Below are 19,917 nucleotides of genomic sequence, written 5' to 3'. Positions count from 1 at the left end.
CCTCCCTGCGGTCCATGATGGCAGTGTTATATAGTGCCTGCATTCCCTTCCTGTGGTCCCTGATGGCAGTGCTATATAGTGCCCACATCTCCTCCCTGTGGTTCCTGATGGCAGTGCTATATAGTGCCCACATCTCCTCCCTGTGGTCCCTGATGGCAGTGGTATATAGTGCCCACATCTCCTCCCTGTGGTCCCTGATGGCAGTACTATATAGTGCCCACACTTCCTCCCTGTGGTCCCTGATGGCAGTGCTATATAGTGCCCACATTTTCTCCCTGTGGTCCCTGATGGCAGTGCTATATAGTGCCCACATTTCCTCCCTGTGGTCCCTGATGGCAGTGCTATATAGTGCCCACATCTCCTCCCTGTGGTCCCTGATGGCAGCACTCATCACTGTTTAGTGTATATAGAGAGCGGCACACCACGCCAACCACATGTGGGTAAAGTTGCTGACCTATTGTCATGTTTTCTTTGCAGGGAAGAGGATCTGCCAGTTGAAGTGTTAAGACAGAGGGAAGCGAAATGGCTGGACATGCTGTTAAACTGGGACAAGTGGATGGCGAAGAGGCACAAGAAGGTAGGCGACTGTGATCCGACTGTACCTTGCTAATCATGTCATCGTTCAGGAACACCACCACCACCCTGTCATCTGGGTGCAGCACGCTAGGGTGTGCACAGAGCTCCCTTGGGTGTTTTGGGACATACTTTTGTTTAGCAGAAAGGTTTCCTGTCTTCTCCAGCAGAATGGGCCGGGGTTTGACTGGAAAGACTTGCAGGTTCACGTGGACGGGTAAAAGCTCAGGCACGTGCACAGAGAGAGGAGTCCTGCTTTGGCTTGTACTTTATATACAAACTGGTTAAACTATACAAGGCCTATACTAACAAAGCAATGCGGTCATGTGCGCACCACAAAGGCTAGTAAACACTGAGGCCATACTACAATGCTGATCCTACCTACAGCCATGGCCCGTGTGTGCGGACAGCCGTGTATGGTTTGCAGTGGTGGGAATGGGAAGTGCTCACTCTTGTAGACATTAAACAAGTTCAGTCTTGCTCCGTATGACTTTGGCTGACTGCAGAGATCTGCGGAAGGCATGAAGTACTCAGCACTGACTTTCATGAAACCTGGGATGTGACTTTGTCTAGACAGAGCCTTCATGAGCCGAGTCATGCGTCTCCGGACAGGTATATGGGGTTTATGATATGCAGGCTGGTATTAGGAAAAATTCCACTTTAGAACCACATGTCGTAACAGTTCACACCCTGGGAATACTGCGCGAAGGCTTCACTTCTCTTTTCTTCTCCTCTTCTCTTGCCTAAAGGTAATTTCAGAATTCCAAAGAGTGATGCATTGTGGGAGTTCAGTTGACGGCTAGAGGGTGACGGCTGTGTTCACACTTATGTTAGGAGCCGCCATCGCAGGTTCCGGAATACTAGACAGAATAGCGTGGAAGGACCACATCTAAAGTAGTTGGGGTCTTGCGTCTTTGTTTAGCTCTTGGGACTCATCGCCTCGTTCCATCGAAATGTGACCTAGATCTTCTATTCCCTTACTGATACAGTATTGTATGTGATACACCAGCTGTATCACACCTGTCTCCTCTTCTCCCTCTTTGCTCTTACACACAGGAGAGAAGTGTCAGGTTAGAGAATCTCGCCTGCTGTCACTGCGCCCCTCGCCGCTGACTGCGTGTAGAGATAAACAGGGTGGAGCTGAGAGGGCTGACGGGTGATCATGTAATCCACAGGAAGTCAGGTGACCCAGGACAGATCGCTTCCTTTAAATATTACCTTTTTGCCTTTTGAAGAAGTCATAAAATAAGGTTTATATTCCAGACTAAGGCTGCATTCACATGTCCCGTAAAAAATGTCAACGGCGGCGGATAATTTTAGGAACCATTCAAGTAAATGCAGCCATTCACATCATCCATGCCGCGATCTGCGCATTATGGGGAAGATTTATCAAACATGGTGTAAAGTGAAACTGGCACAGTTGCCCCTAGCAACCAATCAGACTCCTCCTTTCATTCCTCACAGACCCTTTGGAAAATGAAAGGTGGAATCTGATTGGTTGCTAGGGGCAACTGGGCCAGTTTCACTTTACATCATGTTTGATAAATCTCCCCCAATGTGCGCTCCTGTCATTACATCTGCTTACTCACCTACTCCCCCGTGGCGGTCGGCTTACATGTTCACCACAAGTGGCGTGAACGATGCTGCCTTCTTTTCCCGGCAGCATAGCCCAGGCCACCTCCAGTGAGCATGTGTAAGCCGGCCGGCATGGGGGAGTAAGTGAGTAGTCAGATGTGATGACCGGAGCGCACATTATGCGCTCCTGTCATCTCTGTTGCTGGGCAGCGGGGGTTGGAGGCTTGGGATAAAGACCTTATTTTATGACCTCTGCAATGGCCGTCAGCTTTAGAAAAGGTAACATACAGTACATGTTATTGCACCGTTATCTGTCAGCCTGTGTCTGCAGCCCATAGCGTGCAGATGGCCCGACAGATTCCTTTTAAGCCCTGTAATAATCTGGTTGTCAGACAGGTGGTCACATGACCCAGCTATATTAATGAAATGTATAGATGAAACTGCTGGCAGTGCAGGAATATTAGTGACTAGTGTGTATTATATGGGGAAGAAAGAACAAAACCTGTAGCACTTCATTAAAGATTTCAATTGGAGCAATTTCTTCCTCTGTCCATCCCGTGAGATAACATACGTAGCATGACTTCTTCTTGGCACCAGCCTGATGTCAGCTGTACGTAGTGACTCATGTTTGCGTCCAGGTGGCTTCTTCTTACAGCTCCCCTGTGACATACATCATGGAAGCACTGGGTGACCACTTGTAATGTTTCTTATTACTCTGTATAGAGTTTCTTAGAGTTTCTTTATGCTCTAAATCCTCTTTTTGCAGATAAAGCTGAGATGTCAGAAGGGAATCCCACCTTCACTGCGTGGCCGTGCCTGGCAGTACCTCTCAGGAAGCAGGGTAAAGATGGACCAGAACCCCAACAAATTTGATGTAAGTGTTGTTTACCCAAATTCCACTTGGGTAAAATACATGCTGAATTATCCCCCCTCCTGGAGACTAACAATTTGTTCCATTACCTCTTCAGTCTCCTTCTCCCAGTTCTGAGCTTGCTGAAGACAGAAAACTCTGTGAGCTGCTCTCTCCCTCTCCCCCTCCCTTCTGGGACGGCTTATGTAAACAGTGTCCCTGGCTAGTTATTTTCACACTAGCTGGGAGGGTTAATCTGCGGCCAAGTTGCTGATAACCTCATTGGGATTATTCCTCCTTGCATTACAGAGTGCAGAGACAGCGGGCAAGGGAGCTGTTCACATCAGCCACCTCAGAAGGAAAGGGGGAGGAGGGGGAGACTGTGAGAACAGCTCACGTACGGTTCTCTGTGTCTTCAGCAGAAAGCAGGAGCTCAGGACTGGGGGAAGGAGACTGAAAAGGTAATTAGCTTCCCCAAGTGTTGAAACAAACTGTTCATCTCTAGGAGGGGAGACGATTCAGCATGGGAAATACCCTTTTTAAGAGTTGTTACCCAATTAAGTTCTAGTAGTAAAACTTTTATTCTTCCAGGAGCTGGACTCAATGGCGGGTGACCCTAAATGGGTGGACATCATAGAAAGAGACCTTCACAGGCAGTTCCCTTTCCATGAAATGTTTGTTGCTCGAGGGGGTCATGGGTAAGTTATTTCTGGCCCCGCTTCCATTTGTAGGCAGGATATCTGCTGCTGATGAATACCATTTGTGATGTCTATTGATTATTCATCTTCAATGTCTTGGCACGCTGAAGTTAACAACGTGGCTTTTTATATTGTTTCATTGACAGTTGTCTGTTCTGCATTATTCAGGCATTTTCCTGGCTATGTAACCACATTTTGTTCAGGTTATTGATTTAGGTTTGCAAGCCTGAGGACAGCAGATTTTAGAAATCATGTAGTGGCACCATGCCACCATTATTTTAGACGGAGCTGTAAGTGCTGTATGATTAGAATACCTCGCTGCCAACTGCACCCAGCCCTGCACATTAACCCATTGGGAGACAATGTATATTCAATGTTGGAGGGAGGAACATTTTCTGAGAAGTCAGATATGTTTTACGCTAATTTTTTAATTTTCTTGGTGATCTAAGGCAGTGAAGGGGGTCAAGGTTTATTGAAATAAGGCCACTTTAAAAAGTACCTTATATCACACACACATACACAGTTCTGCAGCATGCACAATACATTCATACACACCAAGCTCTGTTACATAAAAAAAACACACCAAGCTCTGCTACATCAAAAAAAACACACCAAGGTCTACTACATCAAAAAAAAACACACCAAGCTCTGCTACATCAAAAAAACACACCAAGCTCTGCTACATCAAAAAAACACACCAAGCTCTGCTACATCAAAAACACACACACATTTTAATACAGATGGTCACTACTTACAGTATCTGTAGTGCATACTCCTCACAGTCATGTGACTTCAATGGTCCTGCAGGTTCATCCTCGTTCTTGGTATGTTCCCAGGGGATTTTACATGCAGGAATGTGAAGGTGATGCACATGACCTTGAGATTCCTCTCCTGCCCGGCACTGATCACTGTCTGGTAGGGCAAGGGAGAGGATATCCATAGCTGCTCAGTTCACCCAGCGGCTGGGCACATCGCTAAATCGGGGGAAGCAGTCAGGGTGGTTTGACAGTGTCAGACCGCCCTGTCTCCTGTATATAAGACGCAGTCACTTTTCAGCAAGGGCATCTAATGAAATGAAAAATCTGGTACTTGTATTGGATCACATACGCATGGGATGAAGAAAACTAATCCAGTGTCGTTTTACGTTTACAGTCAACAAGATCTGTTTCGGGTACTGAAAGCTTACACGCTGTACCGGCCGGATGAAGGATACTGTCAGGCCCAGGCTCCTATTGCAGCTGTTCTGCTTATGCATATGCCAGCAGAGGCAAGTAACTAGCATGACCTACAACCTGCTGTACATTGCATTGGTCTTCTGTAGTCTTACACATGTGTTTTCTTCCTCAGCAAGCGTTCTGGTGTTTGGTGCAGATTTGTGAGAAGTACCTGCCGGGTTATTACAGCGAGAAGCTGGTAAGAACAGATCATATACACATCACCATTGGGTGTTTGTATTTTTTTTTTTTTTTTTGACCGAACACTAAAACTTGGCACGGTGAAAGCAGTCCACAGGTCACAGGTTTGGTACATTCTACATTGTTGTGCTGTTCTATGCAGGATTCTGACCAAACGACTGTTCATCAGGAGCATTAAAGGGAATCTGTCATCTGTTATTCACTTTCCAAACTGCTGACACTGTTAGATGCTGTTGGGTCAAGGAGAAACACAGTACCTTTCATATGTCCATCTGTACTTCCAGGATGTAAAAAATGCATCTGTTCTCTGGGACAAGGAGTCATAGAGGCTTTCCCAAGCTCCTGATCTGTGGAAGGATGTAATGCTTCCTCTCTCCCCCTCCCTGCTTGATTGTCGACTGGAAGCTGAGCCCCAAGCAGGGTCAGGTATGGAAGAGGGGAGTGAGGAGGTGTTACAGCCAGGTGGCCTTAAAGGGGTTGGCCACTTTATAGTAAAATAGTTCAGTGTACTCAATGTATATACTGACAGCAGCTCCCTGTGTACCTCATAGGGCTAAAATCAGTCTCCCCTCCTCCAGGTCGGGCTGCCCTGCTCTGTTTTGTTTCTGTGCATAAGATGGCAGACATGGAGGAGCATGTGACCATGCCCCGCCCCCTGTGTACTCCATAGGCATATACAGGCTCAGTGATGGACATTGTAGGTGGGGCATGGTCACATGCTCCTCTGTCAGCCATCATATGGACTTATTTCAACCTGGAAGCTTCGGAGAGACAAATAAACAAATCAGTTTTTCCCATTCTGTAGCTTTAGAATTGCAATGTTTTAGCAGCACGGACCACTGACCTGGAGTAGTTCACATTCAGCTGTCTCTACCGCTGTCCGGTGCTATAATAAAGTAATCCTGCTTAGTGAATGTTGCGTCAGAGAGGACTGAGGACTCAGTCTACTATCCACACAACAATTCAAGTTATGAATGAATAGCTCTAAATAATGGAGGTGTTATTAGCACAGAATTGCCCTGGGTGTCGGCTTATGAAGGCATTGGCCTGTTGATGTATTTAGCTAGGTCAGCCGTCTTCAATGAACTTGGAGTGAACTTTTGGTGCCATGAACGTTATCCATTTTAGTTTCTCAGTGGCTTTTTTTATTGTTCATTGATGGAAGTATTAACGTTCGTGGTTAACCGTTTACTACTAGGATTAATATTTAATACATTTTTACTTCTTTTCTGACAGTCTTTATATGGGAAGTGCTTCTAGTGCTCCGTACTTATTAACATATCCTATGATTCCTGACTGTCCATAAGCTAGACCAGGCAGACAAGAGGTTTGCAGAGCATTGATAAGGAAAGGAGACGTGGTCAGGCGGTATGCTCATGCTCCTAACCCCACTGCAAGGTGTATAGAGCGCAAAGGTCAAGCCCCTGGATTCCAGGGTATTCGTATAGGAAAAAAAGCCAGATTCCTTCAGCTCTTAAAAATCTTTCATGCTTTATTACAAATCTTTAAAAACAGTCGACATGTTTCGAACCTAACCAGTTCTTAGTCATGCATCTTAGTCTGGAATTGTATGGGAGAAGCTTGCTACAGCGGCGTCATGCGCACACCCCTTCCACAGAGATGCTGCTCTTAGAGCACAATTTATTATAATATAATATAACCTGACAGATGCATATCTTACATATCTTATATTGTAAGTTCTTATATTGTAGTTAGGCCTCCATACTGTATACCTCCTTCCCCTCCCCCCATAGGCACTCCTATCATTTGGATCGACACAGAGATTGCGGTGAGCCACATAGAGAAGCACTGTACTGTGCCCTTCTCCCATGTAGTGATTGGAGGTTAACTAAACGCACAGACCAAACAAAACCTTTGACATGTCTGATGCTTTTAAAAAAAAAAAAAAGTTAGCTCTTTTCCTTGGACGCCATTTTTATTCAGTTTAAAATTACTATCCAAAAAAATCAGTTTGTGTTGTATAGCCTCTTGCTTTTTTATATTTACAGGAAGCGATCCAGCTAGACGGAAGGATACTTTTTTCACTTCTCCGAAAGGTATCCCCTGTAGCTTACAAGCATTTAAGCAAGCAGAAGATTGACCCCATCTTGTACATGACGGAATGGTTTATGTGCGCGTTCTCACGGACGCTTCCCTGGAGCTCCGTCTTGCGCGTGTGGGACATGTTTTTCTGTGAAGGTAACTATGTTCTCACTAAAGAATGCAACTACAATAGAGCACGACTTCTTCAGTGTTTTCACTGCGAGACCTGTCTGCAAGGAATGCTCTGACGCTGTCCGCTGTATAAACAGTGTCCCTGCCTATAAAACATTGTATATTCTATTTGGTAGACCACTCTCCTAGCCCCATGAGAAATACAATAGCAGGAGAGTAAAGTCTCTCTCTGTCGATACCTGCATGTCCCCCCAGTGACGGAGTAAAGCTAATGGCTGGACTCAGCAGATGTTCTACAATTTCCAGCAGCTCTAATCATCATTCTGCTGCCAGATTATTGAAGAGGAGAATGAGGGTTTGTGTTAAGCCGTGGATTACAGCTGCCGAAATCATTGCTGGGTTGTATGTGGTGACCTCGATAGTGGGATAGAAGCAGCATTCCTGGTGTAATAGGACGTTTGATATAACATTGCTGTATTGTGGGTTGTAAGATGAATAATGTAAGATTGCATGTTGGGAAGGATGTGTTTTTATAGGAGGTGGAGAGGACTCCTTTATGATCATTTCTGAGTGTTGCTGTTATGTATGGTGTATGTATGTGTGTGTGTGTATATATATATATATATATATATATATATATATATATATATATATGTGTGTGTGTAGATCATGTTGCAATGCTTAAACCGTGAGCCTCATGTGAAACAATGATGTGTGATTGTTATACTGTTAATGGTGGTATATGTATACAGTTATGAATGCTTAGTTATATATGCTGTATGCAATGCAATATTGGTGCCTGGGGTAATGAACCATGATTCTTCATGACAAGAACAGACATTTTATTTATACGTCATGATATTGCTAGGGCTACAGTTCTGCTGTTTCATGGTCACTGACTTTGCAGCCTCCTCTCACCGAAGTCTAATGGTTTATGGTTTTCCATCATTTTATTTTTTTTATTTTTTGCCACCTTGCTGTTTTAAGAGCAAAAAAAATCTGAAAGTGTGAACAGAGCCTTAGATGTCATGTACTTGGCTGTGTTGTACAGATAGATAATATAGCACCCATTGCGAATATACAGAGGATTTACTACTATGATTCATATGGAATCTGTAACACAAATTTTGGCATGCCATATAACACAGATATTCTCTGTGTTTTACAGTTATGGGGTCTGTGTGTGCCACCATAGAGACTGTACACATGTGGCACTGTAGTTGACTGTTAAATTTTTACTACCATATCTGTGCCCCCCCCCCAGGGCCGGACTGGGACTTAAAATCAGCCCTGGCAATCAGACCCCAGCAGCCCACATACCATATCATGGATAGCCGTGTAAAATATGCGCTGTAGCAAATTCTGCTTCATTTTGCTGTGTCCCCACTACTCCCTTAAACATGTGAACCCCACCATCAGCACCTAAAAATAATGTTATAACATAATCTGCTGTGGATTTGATGCAGCATATTTATGCAATCATTTCAACTGATTAAATCAGAAGCATCAAATCCGCATTGGATTAGGTATGAATGTTCCCTTAAAGGGAACCTGTGGTGTCTATACCAGGTACACAGCTGTAGATCCCAGCGTACAGATCAGGGACTGGACCTTTAGTCCAGTGTAAACCTCTATAATCATTCTTTTCATTACCAGCTGAAGTGTCACAGAGGTGGAGCCACAGCAGCACCTTCTGCCCCGCCCCTGCCTGCTCTGACTGATGGACATATAGGTTAGTGCTGCTGCAGCTGCTGTTGTGAAACTTTAGTTGGAAATGAAAAGGACAATTATATAAGTTTACACTGGACTAAAGATCCTGTCAGTGATATCTCCCTCACACCTGTCTGCTGAGATCTACAGCCCTAGACCTAGATTCTCTTTAAAGGAGAAAAACATGGCCACCTTCTCCCAGAAACAGCGCCACACTCTTCTTCAGTTTGTGTGAGGTATTGCAGCTCAGTTTCATTGAAGTGAATGAAGCCAAGTTGTAATAACCATACACAGTCTGAGGACAGGGTGGTGCTGTTTTTGGAGAAAAGTTACTATATTTTTAAAATCCCTTTTATCCTGACTATGTCTGCACATCATATAATGGCGGTATAAGTAGTAAGGTTTTAATGGTTGTGATCTCATGTGTAATCAAAGCTACATAATAAGCTGCTAGATAGATATTTCCTACTGGATATCTATCTATCTATCTATCTATCGTATAAGTAGGGCCCCAGGACAAATTTTAGTATATATAATGGTAATGTAGGTAAGAATTTTCTGTGCATGATAATACTGTCATAGTTAATAACACCAGGAAGCAAATATTATCACCACACTATACACCTTACTGCTATACTGTTATTAAGCAAACCCACCAATATTCCAATACTACCAGTATATAAGTAACAAATAATATCACCACACCATGAGCATTGCCATTACCACCACATAATGACTAATACCGCTATACTGTGACTGAATACAATCCACTATATAAAACACTAATATTACCAATAATACGAGTAATACCATCACACCATGCCCACTACCCTCAGCATACGGTGACTGGATAATACCACTATACTGGCACCAAATAACAGCCACTATATAAAGACCAATATTCTCCCAGAACAGTGACCATAGAACACAGGTGTCACACTCCGGCCCTCCAGCTGTTACAAAACTACAGATCCCATCATGCCTAGACAGCTAAAGCATGATGGGAATTGTAGTTTTGCAACACCTGGAGGGACAGGTTTGACACCCCTGATACTGAGGTAGATCCCAGCTGTATAAAGGTTCTGAAGACCTTATAAGGGTCTATTTAAACAGAAAGATTATCTGCCAAAGATTTGAAGCCAAAGCCAGAAACAGACTATAAACAGACATCAGGTCATAAAGGAAAGCCTGAGATTTTTCCTCTTTTTAAATCCATTCCTGGCTTTGGCTTCAAATCTTTGGCAAATAATCTGTCAGATAATCTTTCTGTGTAAACGGACCTTTAGTGATATAGTGCAATTACATCCTGTCACTCACAGTAGGCGTCTTCTCTGCATGAAGAGACGTCCACTTTTCCTTTTCTTCTCCATCTGGCTCCGGCCATCATGAAGGCTTCTCTGGCCAGGACTCCTCTCCACGGGATCTGTCAGACAGACATTTTAGACCTCATGCTCCAGCAACATCCTCATCTATACATCCCTCCATATAGAATAGCCCCCCCTGCTGTACATCCCTCCATATAGAATAGCCCCCCTGCTGTACATCCCCCATATAGAATAGCCCCCCTGCATCCCCTCATAAAGAATAGCCCCCCTGCATCCCCTCATAAAGAATAGCCCCCTGCATCCTCTCATATAGAATAGCCCCCCCTCCTGTACATCCCCCCATATAGAATAGCCCCCCCTCCTGTACATCCCCCCATATAAAATAGCCTACCCTGTACATTCCCCCATATAGAATAGCCCCCCCTGCATCCCCCATATAGAATAGCCCCCCCTGCATCCCCCATATAGAATAGCCCCCCCTGCATCCCACCATATAGAATAGCCCCCCCCCCTGCATCCCGCCATATAGAATAGCCCCCCTGCATCCCGCCATATAGAATAGCCCCCCCCCGCATCCCCTCATATAGAATAGCCCCCTCCTGTACATCCCCCCATATAAAATGGGGAGGGGTGATCCCAGCCCAGTCAGGAGGCACTTCTTATATGTTATATTGGGCACAATGCCCTTATGCCTATAAATATCCTGCGGACTAAAAATTAACCTTTAATCATTTATAGTTAAAAATTACAATGAAAAAACAATTTTGTGCTCAATCTAAATAGTGAAGGAGTTTAAAATGGCTGTGGTGTGTGATATCTTCTGGGGTTACGTATATTTCATCCACATATATATGACAGATCACTATAGGCTAGAACAGCGGTTAACACAGATAGCACCTCGGCCGTTGGTGCTTGGACTAATGAACTTGCGTTCTATCGACTTTTACTTTACCTTAGTGATGAGTGATAAGCAAGACACACTCATCTCTCTAACCTCTGACAATGGCTGCCTATAGTAAGTGATACAGTCTAAGCTGGATACTGATTCCCTCGTAGGGGGCTGAAGCCAGTACGCTCAGCAGTGCGATTTTGTATACGCACAGTGGACCCAATCTACACCATACAGCTCAGTTAAAAATCACTATCTGCCTATAACCTTACATGTTTCGCTGATATCTCATCAGCTTTCTCAAAGAATTGGCAATCCCCCCATATAAAATAGCACCACCTGTACATTCCCCCATATAGAATAGCCCCCCCCGTGCATCACGCCATATAGAATAGCCCCCCCTGCATCCCCCTATATAGAATAGCCCCCCTGAATCCCCAATATAGAATAGCCCCCTGCATCCCCCCAATATAGAATAGCCCCCTGCATCCTCCTCCCATATAGAATAGCCCCCCTGCATCCCCCCAATATAGAATAGCCCCCTGCATCCTCCTCCAATATAGAATAGCCCCCCTGCATCCCCCCAATATAGAATAGCCCCCTGCATTCTCCTCCCATATAGAATAGCCCCCTGCATCCCCCTCCTATATAGAATAGCCCCCTGCATCCCCCTCCTATATAGAATAGCCCCCTGCATCCCCCTCCTATATAGAATAGCCCCCTGCATCCCCCTCCTATATAGAATAGCCCCCCCCTGCATCCCCCTCCTATATAGAATAGCCCCCCCCCCCTGCATCCCCCTCCTATATAGAATAGCCCCCCCCTGCATCCCCCCATATAGAATAGCCCCCTGCATCCCCCTCCTATATAGAATAGCCCCCCCTGCATCCCCCCATATAGAATAGCCCCCTGCATCCCCCTCCTATATAGAATAGCCCCCTGCATCCCCCTCCTATATAGAATAGCCCCCTGCATCCCCCTCCTATATAGAATAGCCCCCCCTGCATCCCCCCATATAGAATAGCCCCCTGCATCCCCCTCCTATATAGAATAGCCCCCCCTGCATCCCCCTCCCATATAGAATAGCCCCCCTGCATCCCCCTCCCATATAGAATAGCCCCCCTGCATCCCCCTCCCATATAGAATAGCCCCCCTGCATCCCCCTCCCATATAGAATAGCCCCCCTGCATCCCCCTCCCATATAGAATAGCCCCCCTGCATCCCCCTCCCATATAGAATAGCCCCCCTGCATCCCCCTCCCATATAGAATAGCCCCCCTGCATCCCCCTCCCATATAGAATAGCCCCCCTGCATCCCCCTCCCATATAGAATAGCCCCCCTGCATCCCCCTCCCATATAGAATAGCCCCCCTGCATCCCCCTCCCATATAGAATAGCCCCCCTGCATCCCCCTCCCATATAGAATAGCCCCCCTGCATCCCCCTCCCATATAGAATAGCCCCCCTGCATCCCCCTCCCATATAGAATAGCCCCCCTGCATCCCCCTCCCATATAGAATAGCCCCCCTGCATCCCCCTCCCATATAGAATAGCCCCCCTGCATCCCCCTCCTATATAGAATAGCCCCCTGCATCCCCCTCCTATATAGAATAGCCCCCTGCATCCCCCTCCTATATAGAATAGCCCCCCCTGCATCCCCCCATATAGAATAGCCCCCTGCATCCCCCTCCTATATAGAATAGCCCCCCCTGCATCCCCCCATATAGAATAGCCCCCCTGCATCCCCCTCCCATATAGAATAGCCCCCCTGCATCCCCCCGCCATATAGAATAGCCCCCCTGCATCCCCCTCCCATATAGAATAGCCCCCCTGCATCCCCCTCCCATATAGAATAGCCCCCCTGCATCCCCCTCCCATATAGAATAGCCCCCTGCATCCCCCTCCTATATAGAATAGCCCCCCTGCATCCCCCTCCCATATAGAATAGCCCCCCTGCATCCCCCTCCTATATAGAATAGCCCCCCTGCATCCCCCTCCCATATAGAATAGCCCCCCCCCCATATGGCCACATATGAAGGGGTTAAAAAAAAAACAAACATTCTCACCTCACCTCGATCCCCAGCAGCTTCTTCCTCGGCTGGATCTTCGGTCCACGGCGGCGGCGGCTCTCCTCTCTCTTCTCCAGGTCCTCAGCGGCGCGTCAGGGAAGTGACGTCACCGCTGGGGGCCTGGTGGAGGTGGCTGCAGACGTGCCTGCGCGCGGCACGTCTGCGGCCCTCGGCACTTGGTGGGGGGGGGGGATCAGGCGCGGCGGAGACACGCCACTGCAGCCCCCTCCCGCAACCACAGCCCGCTCACCTCGACCCGGCTGGCCCGCTCCTGACGTGCTCCTCCAATCCAATCAATGTGGGGCCGATGCGGCCGGCCGCATCGGCCCCACATTGATTGGATTGGAGGAGCACGTCAGGAGCGGGCCGCAGCGGTGATTTTTTTTTTTATTTATTTTTTTTTCCATTGTGCGGCCCCCGGGCTGGTAATCTGGCCAGCCCAGCGGGCATTTGCCCGCCTTGCCAGATTACCAGTCCGGGCCTGCCCCCCCCCCATATAGTATAGGTCATCTCTGCGCATCCATATAGTAGGCCCCTGTGTGCATCCATGTAAGTAGTCTCTCCCCCCCCCGCTGTTAGCCCACCCAGTGAGAAGAATCCCCATGTACCCATCCACTCAAATGCCGCAACACATAAAGAGTTAAATGGGGTTGGCCACTTTATACTAAAATAGGTCAGTGTACAGTATAAGTAAGTGTACTGACTGTATATACTGACAGCAGCTCCCTGTGTACCTCATAGAGATAATTTCAGACTCCCCTCCTCCAGGCTGTGCTGCCCTGCTCTGTGGTGTTTTGGTTCATAAGATGGCCGACATGGAGGAGCATGTGACCAGGCCCCGCCCCCCTGTGTCCACCACTGAGCCTGTATGTGTCTATGGAGGACACAGTGGACAGGGCATGGTCACATGCTCCTCCACGTTAGCCATTTTATGGACAGAAACAAAACAGAGCAGGGCAGCCCAGCCTGGAGGAGTATGGTATTAGCTCTATGAGGTACACAGACAGCTTCTGTCAGTATATACAGTGACTACACTTACTAATAGTTTGTACTGACCTATTTTACTATAAAGTGGCCAACCCCTTTAAGTAGCAGGATGGACCTTTCTGCTTCATCATCCTGCACTCTTGTCGTCCTCATCTCATCTCATTTTTGTATTTTATTTTTGAAAATCAAATTTGCGATTAAAATATAAAATCAAATAGACAGGCCCCCTAAGGGCGAAGTAATCAAATCAGTTTGATTAATCGGCCAGCCCTAAACCCCAGTACATAACTCGCAAAATTTGCTAATTTTTAGCTTCCCCCACCACCAGGAAGCCCTCAATCGGCAGATAGGTGCAGGTCCTGTGCATATGCCAGAAGTGTTCCAGATGGATTTACCCCTTGAAGAACTAAGCATTTTTAGTTTTTAATCATCTCAATTTTTTCCCCTCAACTTTTTTTTTCCTGTCTATGTAGCTGCGTGGCTTTTTGTATGGGATGAGTTGTATTTTTCATTTGTACTAATTTTGGGCTACATATAAGTTTATTAATTGTTTTGCTGGTTAACGTACATGTATTCCCCCCCCCCCCCCCCCTTTCCAAGTGTATAAAACATATATATTAAAGGGAAACAAAAATGCAGTGTGAACCTAGCCTATAAGATTGTGGGGATGAGGACTGGTATAAATATCGTATAAATTAGGGGTAGGGAGCCTTGGCTCTCCAGCTGTTGCAGAACTATGACTCCCATCATGCCTGGACAACCAAAGCTTAAGCAATGCTTTAGGCATGATGGAAGTTGTTGTTTTGCAATAGCTGGAAAGCCAAGGTCCCCTACCCCTGTTATAAATAATAAAATAAAAGTAATTGCGGTTACATTTGATAGTTCTAGTTAGGGTTGCAGTATAGATCACTGGAACATGTACTGCCCAAAATGATGCGTCGCCTGAGCTGCAGATATTCCAAGAACATATAATGAAAGGTGAACCTGTTCCGGTGTCTCCGCTTTGGTACACTGAACTCCTCGCACCCATCTGGGAGGGTTTCAAAGGGCATTCCCAGTCGGGTGCCAACTCTGTGTGTGAGGTGTGCAGTGTCCTTATTAAGCGGGCAGGTTATAAGCTGCAGGCCGCCATGACTCATTGCAGGGTGTGAGCAGTGCAGCCTGCCTGTACATGTCCTGCCAGCGCTTGTGACCGGCTCACTGTTTTGGTTACAGTTGTCAGCATGTGTTGGCTGTCTGGGTTCACCCCTCCCTGGATGTGTCACTTGACATTTTCTATGACACATTTTTTTTCTATTTTCTTCTTTTTCTCATGTTACTCAGTTGTGCATGCGTTTTTCTGTCTATTCTCAGAGCCGTGCTTGTAAAGCAATGGCGGTGCAATTGTGTACTGTGCATGAAACGGTCATGAAAAATAACTTCTGACATGTCATTATGAATGTAAAAAGTTATTGATCAAAGCGGGTGTCACTGCTGAGACCAGCTGCGATCAGGACATATAGCTGGGGAGAGAGTGCAGCAGCACTGTAATCCACTTCTCTGCCGGCCACTAATTCTGACAGTGTAGCCTCATAGACTAATATTGTCAGAATCGGCTGTTAGAGATACGGCCAGTGAGTGGATTGCCTCATAGTTTATCCTCATAGGGGGAGATTTATCAAACATGGTGTAAAGTAAAACTGGCTCAGTTGCCCCTAGCAACCAGTCAGATTCCACCTTTCATTTTTCAAAGAGTCTGTGAGGAATGAAAGGTGGAATCTGATTGGTTCCTAGGGGCAACTGAGCCAGTTTCACTTCACACCATGTTTGTTAAATCTCCCCCATAGACTGTAATGAAACTAAACTGTCAGAATTGGCAAATAGCCAGGGAGTGGGTTACACAGCCCCAGTTTTATCTCCTGATCACATCAGGTCTTATCCGTGAGAACCGCTGTTGATCGATAACTTTTGACATGTTTGATGGCATGTCAAATTTTTTTTTTCACATTAATGACTCTAAGTATTAGGACCCCATGAAGAAGTCTTTTATAATTACACTGAAGTTTTTGCTGATAAATGAGCTCTATTGATGTCTATAGCCACAGCAGCCAATCAGGGTTGAGCTTTCAATTCTTGAAGTGTCCCTGTCATTTAAAAAAAAAAAAAAATCTTTGGCAAGTCATAGGGCCTCATAGGGGGCCACAAGTCATCTGCCTCATTGGGGTTTTTGCCTTCCCCTGGATCAACACAGTAGGGTTTCTCTAGGTTGAACCTGATGGACTCAGGACTGATGTTACTTTGTTCCTATACAGACATACCTGGTAGTAGGGCGTTGTATAATATTTGGCTGAATAAAATTGAATTTCTTTCACCATAATTACTGTTGGACTTTCTCACTGCAGGAGTAAGGGTCATTTTACCCTTAGATATGTCTGCAACAGGCAACTGCAAACAAGCATCAATTGGCAAGATTGATGCTCGTTTGTAGTGGCATCACACAGCACAACAAATCGAGTGGCATATATCTGTGCTATCAGTTCCTGATCTCAAGCAGTGCATACTTACCTTCTGTGATGCTTGTGATCCGACATCACACTCTCTGGCTGCCACGCCTGCCTCCTCCAGCTGCCAATCATTGTGGATGAGGTGATGGCCTGAAGATACAGCAGCATCCAGAGTATGGGAGAGCCAGATGCTGGATCACAAGCAACTTGGATGGTAAGTATGCACTGCTTGTTATCCGGAAACTGATAGGACGAATATATGCATATCTGTGCTGTCAGTTTCCCTTTTTTGTCGTCCACACAACTCATGTTTATACAGAAAGATGTGCGGCAAATAACGATACATTTTGAAGTCTGCTGTAAAGATGTGATCAGCCGAGGATCAAGAGTCTTCCTGCTCCTCGGCTGATCGCTGTCACTTTTACACAAGCTGTTTATCGGCTGTAGGAGCTTTTCTAGGAACACTTGTGTAAAAGGCAAGTTGGGGAGAGGAGTGCCCAGCTATGTGCTTCTCCTGCAGCAGTGAGGTCCTATATAATACACTAATAGTAATGGTACCATAGCTGGCAGAACATCAGAAAACCAAAGACATCTTTCTATATATTTAGTCTGTTTACAATTGTATCCTTACAGGTGTCAAAATTGTATTCCGGGTGGCTCTTATTCTCCTAAAGTATTCACTTGGTTCCTCTGAAAAGCTGAAGTCATGTCAGGGTCAGTATGAAACCATGGAGAAACTAAGGGCAATCGATCCAAAATATATGCAAGAAGGTTTTCTTATACCAGAGGTGAGCATATAAAACGAATATACTCACTGATAGATGTAAATAATTGTAATCTGAAATACTCATGTTTAGTCCTGTTGCTTTCTCCGAATCCTGACCTATAAACGTGATTATGTACAAAGTAACCTTTATGTATTCCATCAAAAGCAATGGAAGCTGGCAAAAATGGACAGTACATCACAATAAGATTATATCATGGACAAAATTTCCTTTATTTTAACATATGGGACAAACCTTGTTAAAAAAAAAAAAGCATAAAAATACATCACCCTTTACTGGCCATGGTATAGCCAAATGAAACCAGATTCACCCAACTACTATATATTCTGAGACCACAACAATATTCAAAGTAAAATGAAATCACATTCATATGTTAGTTCAAAAAGTGCAATATCAGGTGTAAAAAGTGTCGGGGCAAAAATGATGCCAAATGAAACCAAACATAGAAAATGATGCCAATGTGTATGTTGAAGCAGTGGCACTCAAGTCAAGGATGAACCTGGACCCCCCACACATTTTTTCACTCAGGATTTTTAGTTAATCCATAGGATCCATGGCTGTAGATGTCAGGCAGGTTTGTTGCTGATATACAGCTGCAAGTTTTCATATGGGGGAGGGGGGGGGATAAAAAGAGGGTGGTCACACATATGGATTCACTCTAGTGGCACAAACCCTAAAGAGTACCAGTCAATAATAAGAACTTTATTAAACTTCAGAGAAAAAACTTTATTATATGTCAGAGAGGCGTATCAAATGTTTTTATAAGTCGGGTCTGAGTGTTGAGACCCCAACAAATCGGTATAACGAGTGGCGAGACCACCATAATGATGTGTGCTTTTGTGTCTAACACCAAGACGGCCCCATAGACTTGCATTGGGAGTCTGTCTGGGTCATGTTGTATGAAGCGGGGAGTGAGCGTGCTTTTCCCAGCTCATTATTCTGATCAGACATAGTCTGAATACTCAGGCCCTGACAGATCAAAACCTTTGGTTTGTCTCTCTGTCATATCAAACGTTTTTGTTAATGACAGGCACTTCTTAAAGGGGTTTCCTGCACTCACTTCCTGAGACTCCACGTCTTAGAAGATATCCCCTCCAAAACAATCACTGATCTTAGGGGGAGCAGCTGAAGAAGACACTGTAGTTTGCTAGTTAAAGCGCTCAACACATTGAATATCTAGGTTCATTGCCCCCTGGGAAATATAAATATGCAAAAGAGTCCACGTAGCCTCAATTAAAAGTCTCAATACAGGGAAAACTTAGAGGGGCAGGTCCAAGTTGTGTGTCAAATAACACTGTGCACAAGTGTCTCAGTGTGTTTCACCCACATGTCACCCTGGTCTCAGAAGGGGGTGGGGAAGTTTTGGCAACAGGGAACAGAATGCTTCTGCTTTCCAGACAACCCCTTTAAGGGAGGGATCCTTAATTTGTCAGCAGCCTGAGAAGCAAGGGGGTTCTTGTTCATAAACACATGCCGGTAACCTAGATTCTAAGCAAGATATAATTATTTTTTATTAGCAGAGATATTTTTCACTTATGAGCTGGCAAGTGAAGGCATTATAAAACCTGTGGCAATCCATCCCCTGCCCACTACAGACTGCTGCCTGGGCCTGACTAGTGCTCTGACTGCAAGCTAACATAGCTGGGGGATTGAAGCAATAGGCATTTTATTTTATGTACCTGTAGCAAGTGGCTTAATAGTCACATAGCTTAGTTTCCAAATTGGACCATATGAAATGTACTATGTATTAATTGATGTTCTCCAGATAAGACCCAAACCTTAAAGGAGAAGTCCGGTGAAAATTTTTATTAAAGTATTTTATTGCCCCAATATACACTTATTACAGGAAATGCTTTTTTCATGCACTTACTACTGCATCACTTCCTGGATAACATGGTGATGTCACTTCCTGGATAAAATGGTAATGTCACGCCCCGACTTCCAGAGCTGTGCGGGCTGTGGCTGCTGGAGAGGATGATGGCAGGGGGACACTGAGGGACACAGGACACTGGAGGGACACTGAGCATCCCTCTGCCATCATCCTCTCCAGCAGCCACAGCCCGCACAGCTCTGGGATTTGGGTCGTGACATCACAATGTTATCCAGGAAGTAAAGCATTGATGCTGTAGTAAGTGCAGGTAAAAAAGCACTTTATAAGCATTTCCCGAAATAAGTGTATATTGGTAATTTGTATAACTGTTTTTTTTTTTGGGGGGGAGGGGCAATACAATACTTTTAATAAAAAAATTTTACCGAACTTCTCCTTTAGCAATGTTGTTGTCATTTAAAAAGGAAAAAAAGTGGAATGTCCTGTAGACATGTCAAATGTTTTGTTTGGTCAGGATTTCAGTGCTTAGACCCCCACCCATCTCTTGGTCTAGATGC

At 45.3% G+C, this 19,917-nt stretch overlaps 1 protein-coding gene across 1 annotated transcript in view; it reads left to right on the top strand.

Annotated features, from left to right (window-relative positions):
* Window positions 1–19,917, top strand: part of TBC1D10A (TBC1 domain family member 10A) — a 44,680-nt gene that overhangs the window by 23,456 nt on the left and 1,307 nt on the right. The window contains exons 2-8 of the mRNA XM_069961472.1: window positions 478–577; window positions 2,915–3,022; window positions 3,590–3,696; window positions 4,849–4,963; window positions 5,044–5,109; window positions 7,121–7,310; window positions 17,381–17,535. Of these exons, the coding sequence (XP_069817573.1) occupies window positions 478–577; window positions 2,915–3,022; window positions 3,590–3,696; window positions 4,849–4,963; window positions 5,044–5,109; window positions 7,121–7,310; window positions 17,381–17,535 (841 nt within the window). The remainder of the gene's footprint in view (window positions 1–477; window positions 578–2,914; window positions 3,023–3,589; window positions 3,697–4,848; window positions 4,964–5,043; window positions 5,110–7,120; window positions 7,311–17,380; window positions 17,536–19,917) is intronic.

This window comes from Dendropsophus ebraccatus, chromosome 3 (genome assembly GCF_027789765.1).
Source record: "Dendropsophus ebraccatus isolate aDenEbr1 chromosome 3, aDenEbr1.pat, whole genome shotgun sequence".
NCBI lineage: Eukaryota > Metazoa > Chordata > Amphibia > Anura > Hylidae > Dendropsophus > Dendropsophus ebraccatus.
This window is presented reverse-complemented; position numbering and strand designations above follow the sequence as displayed.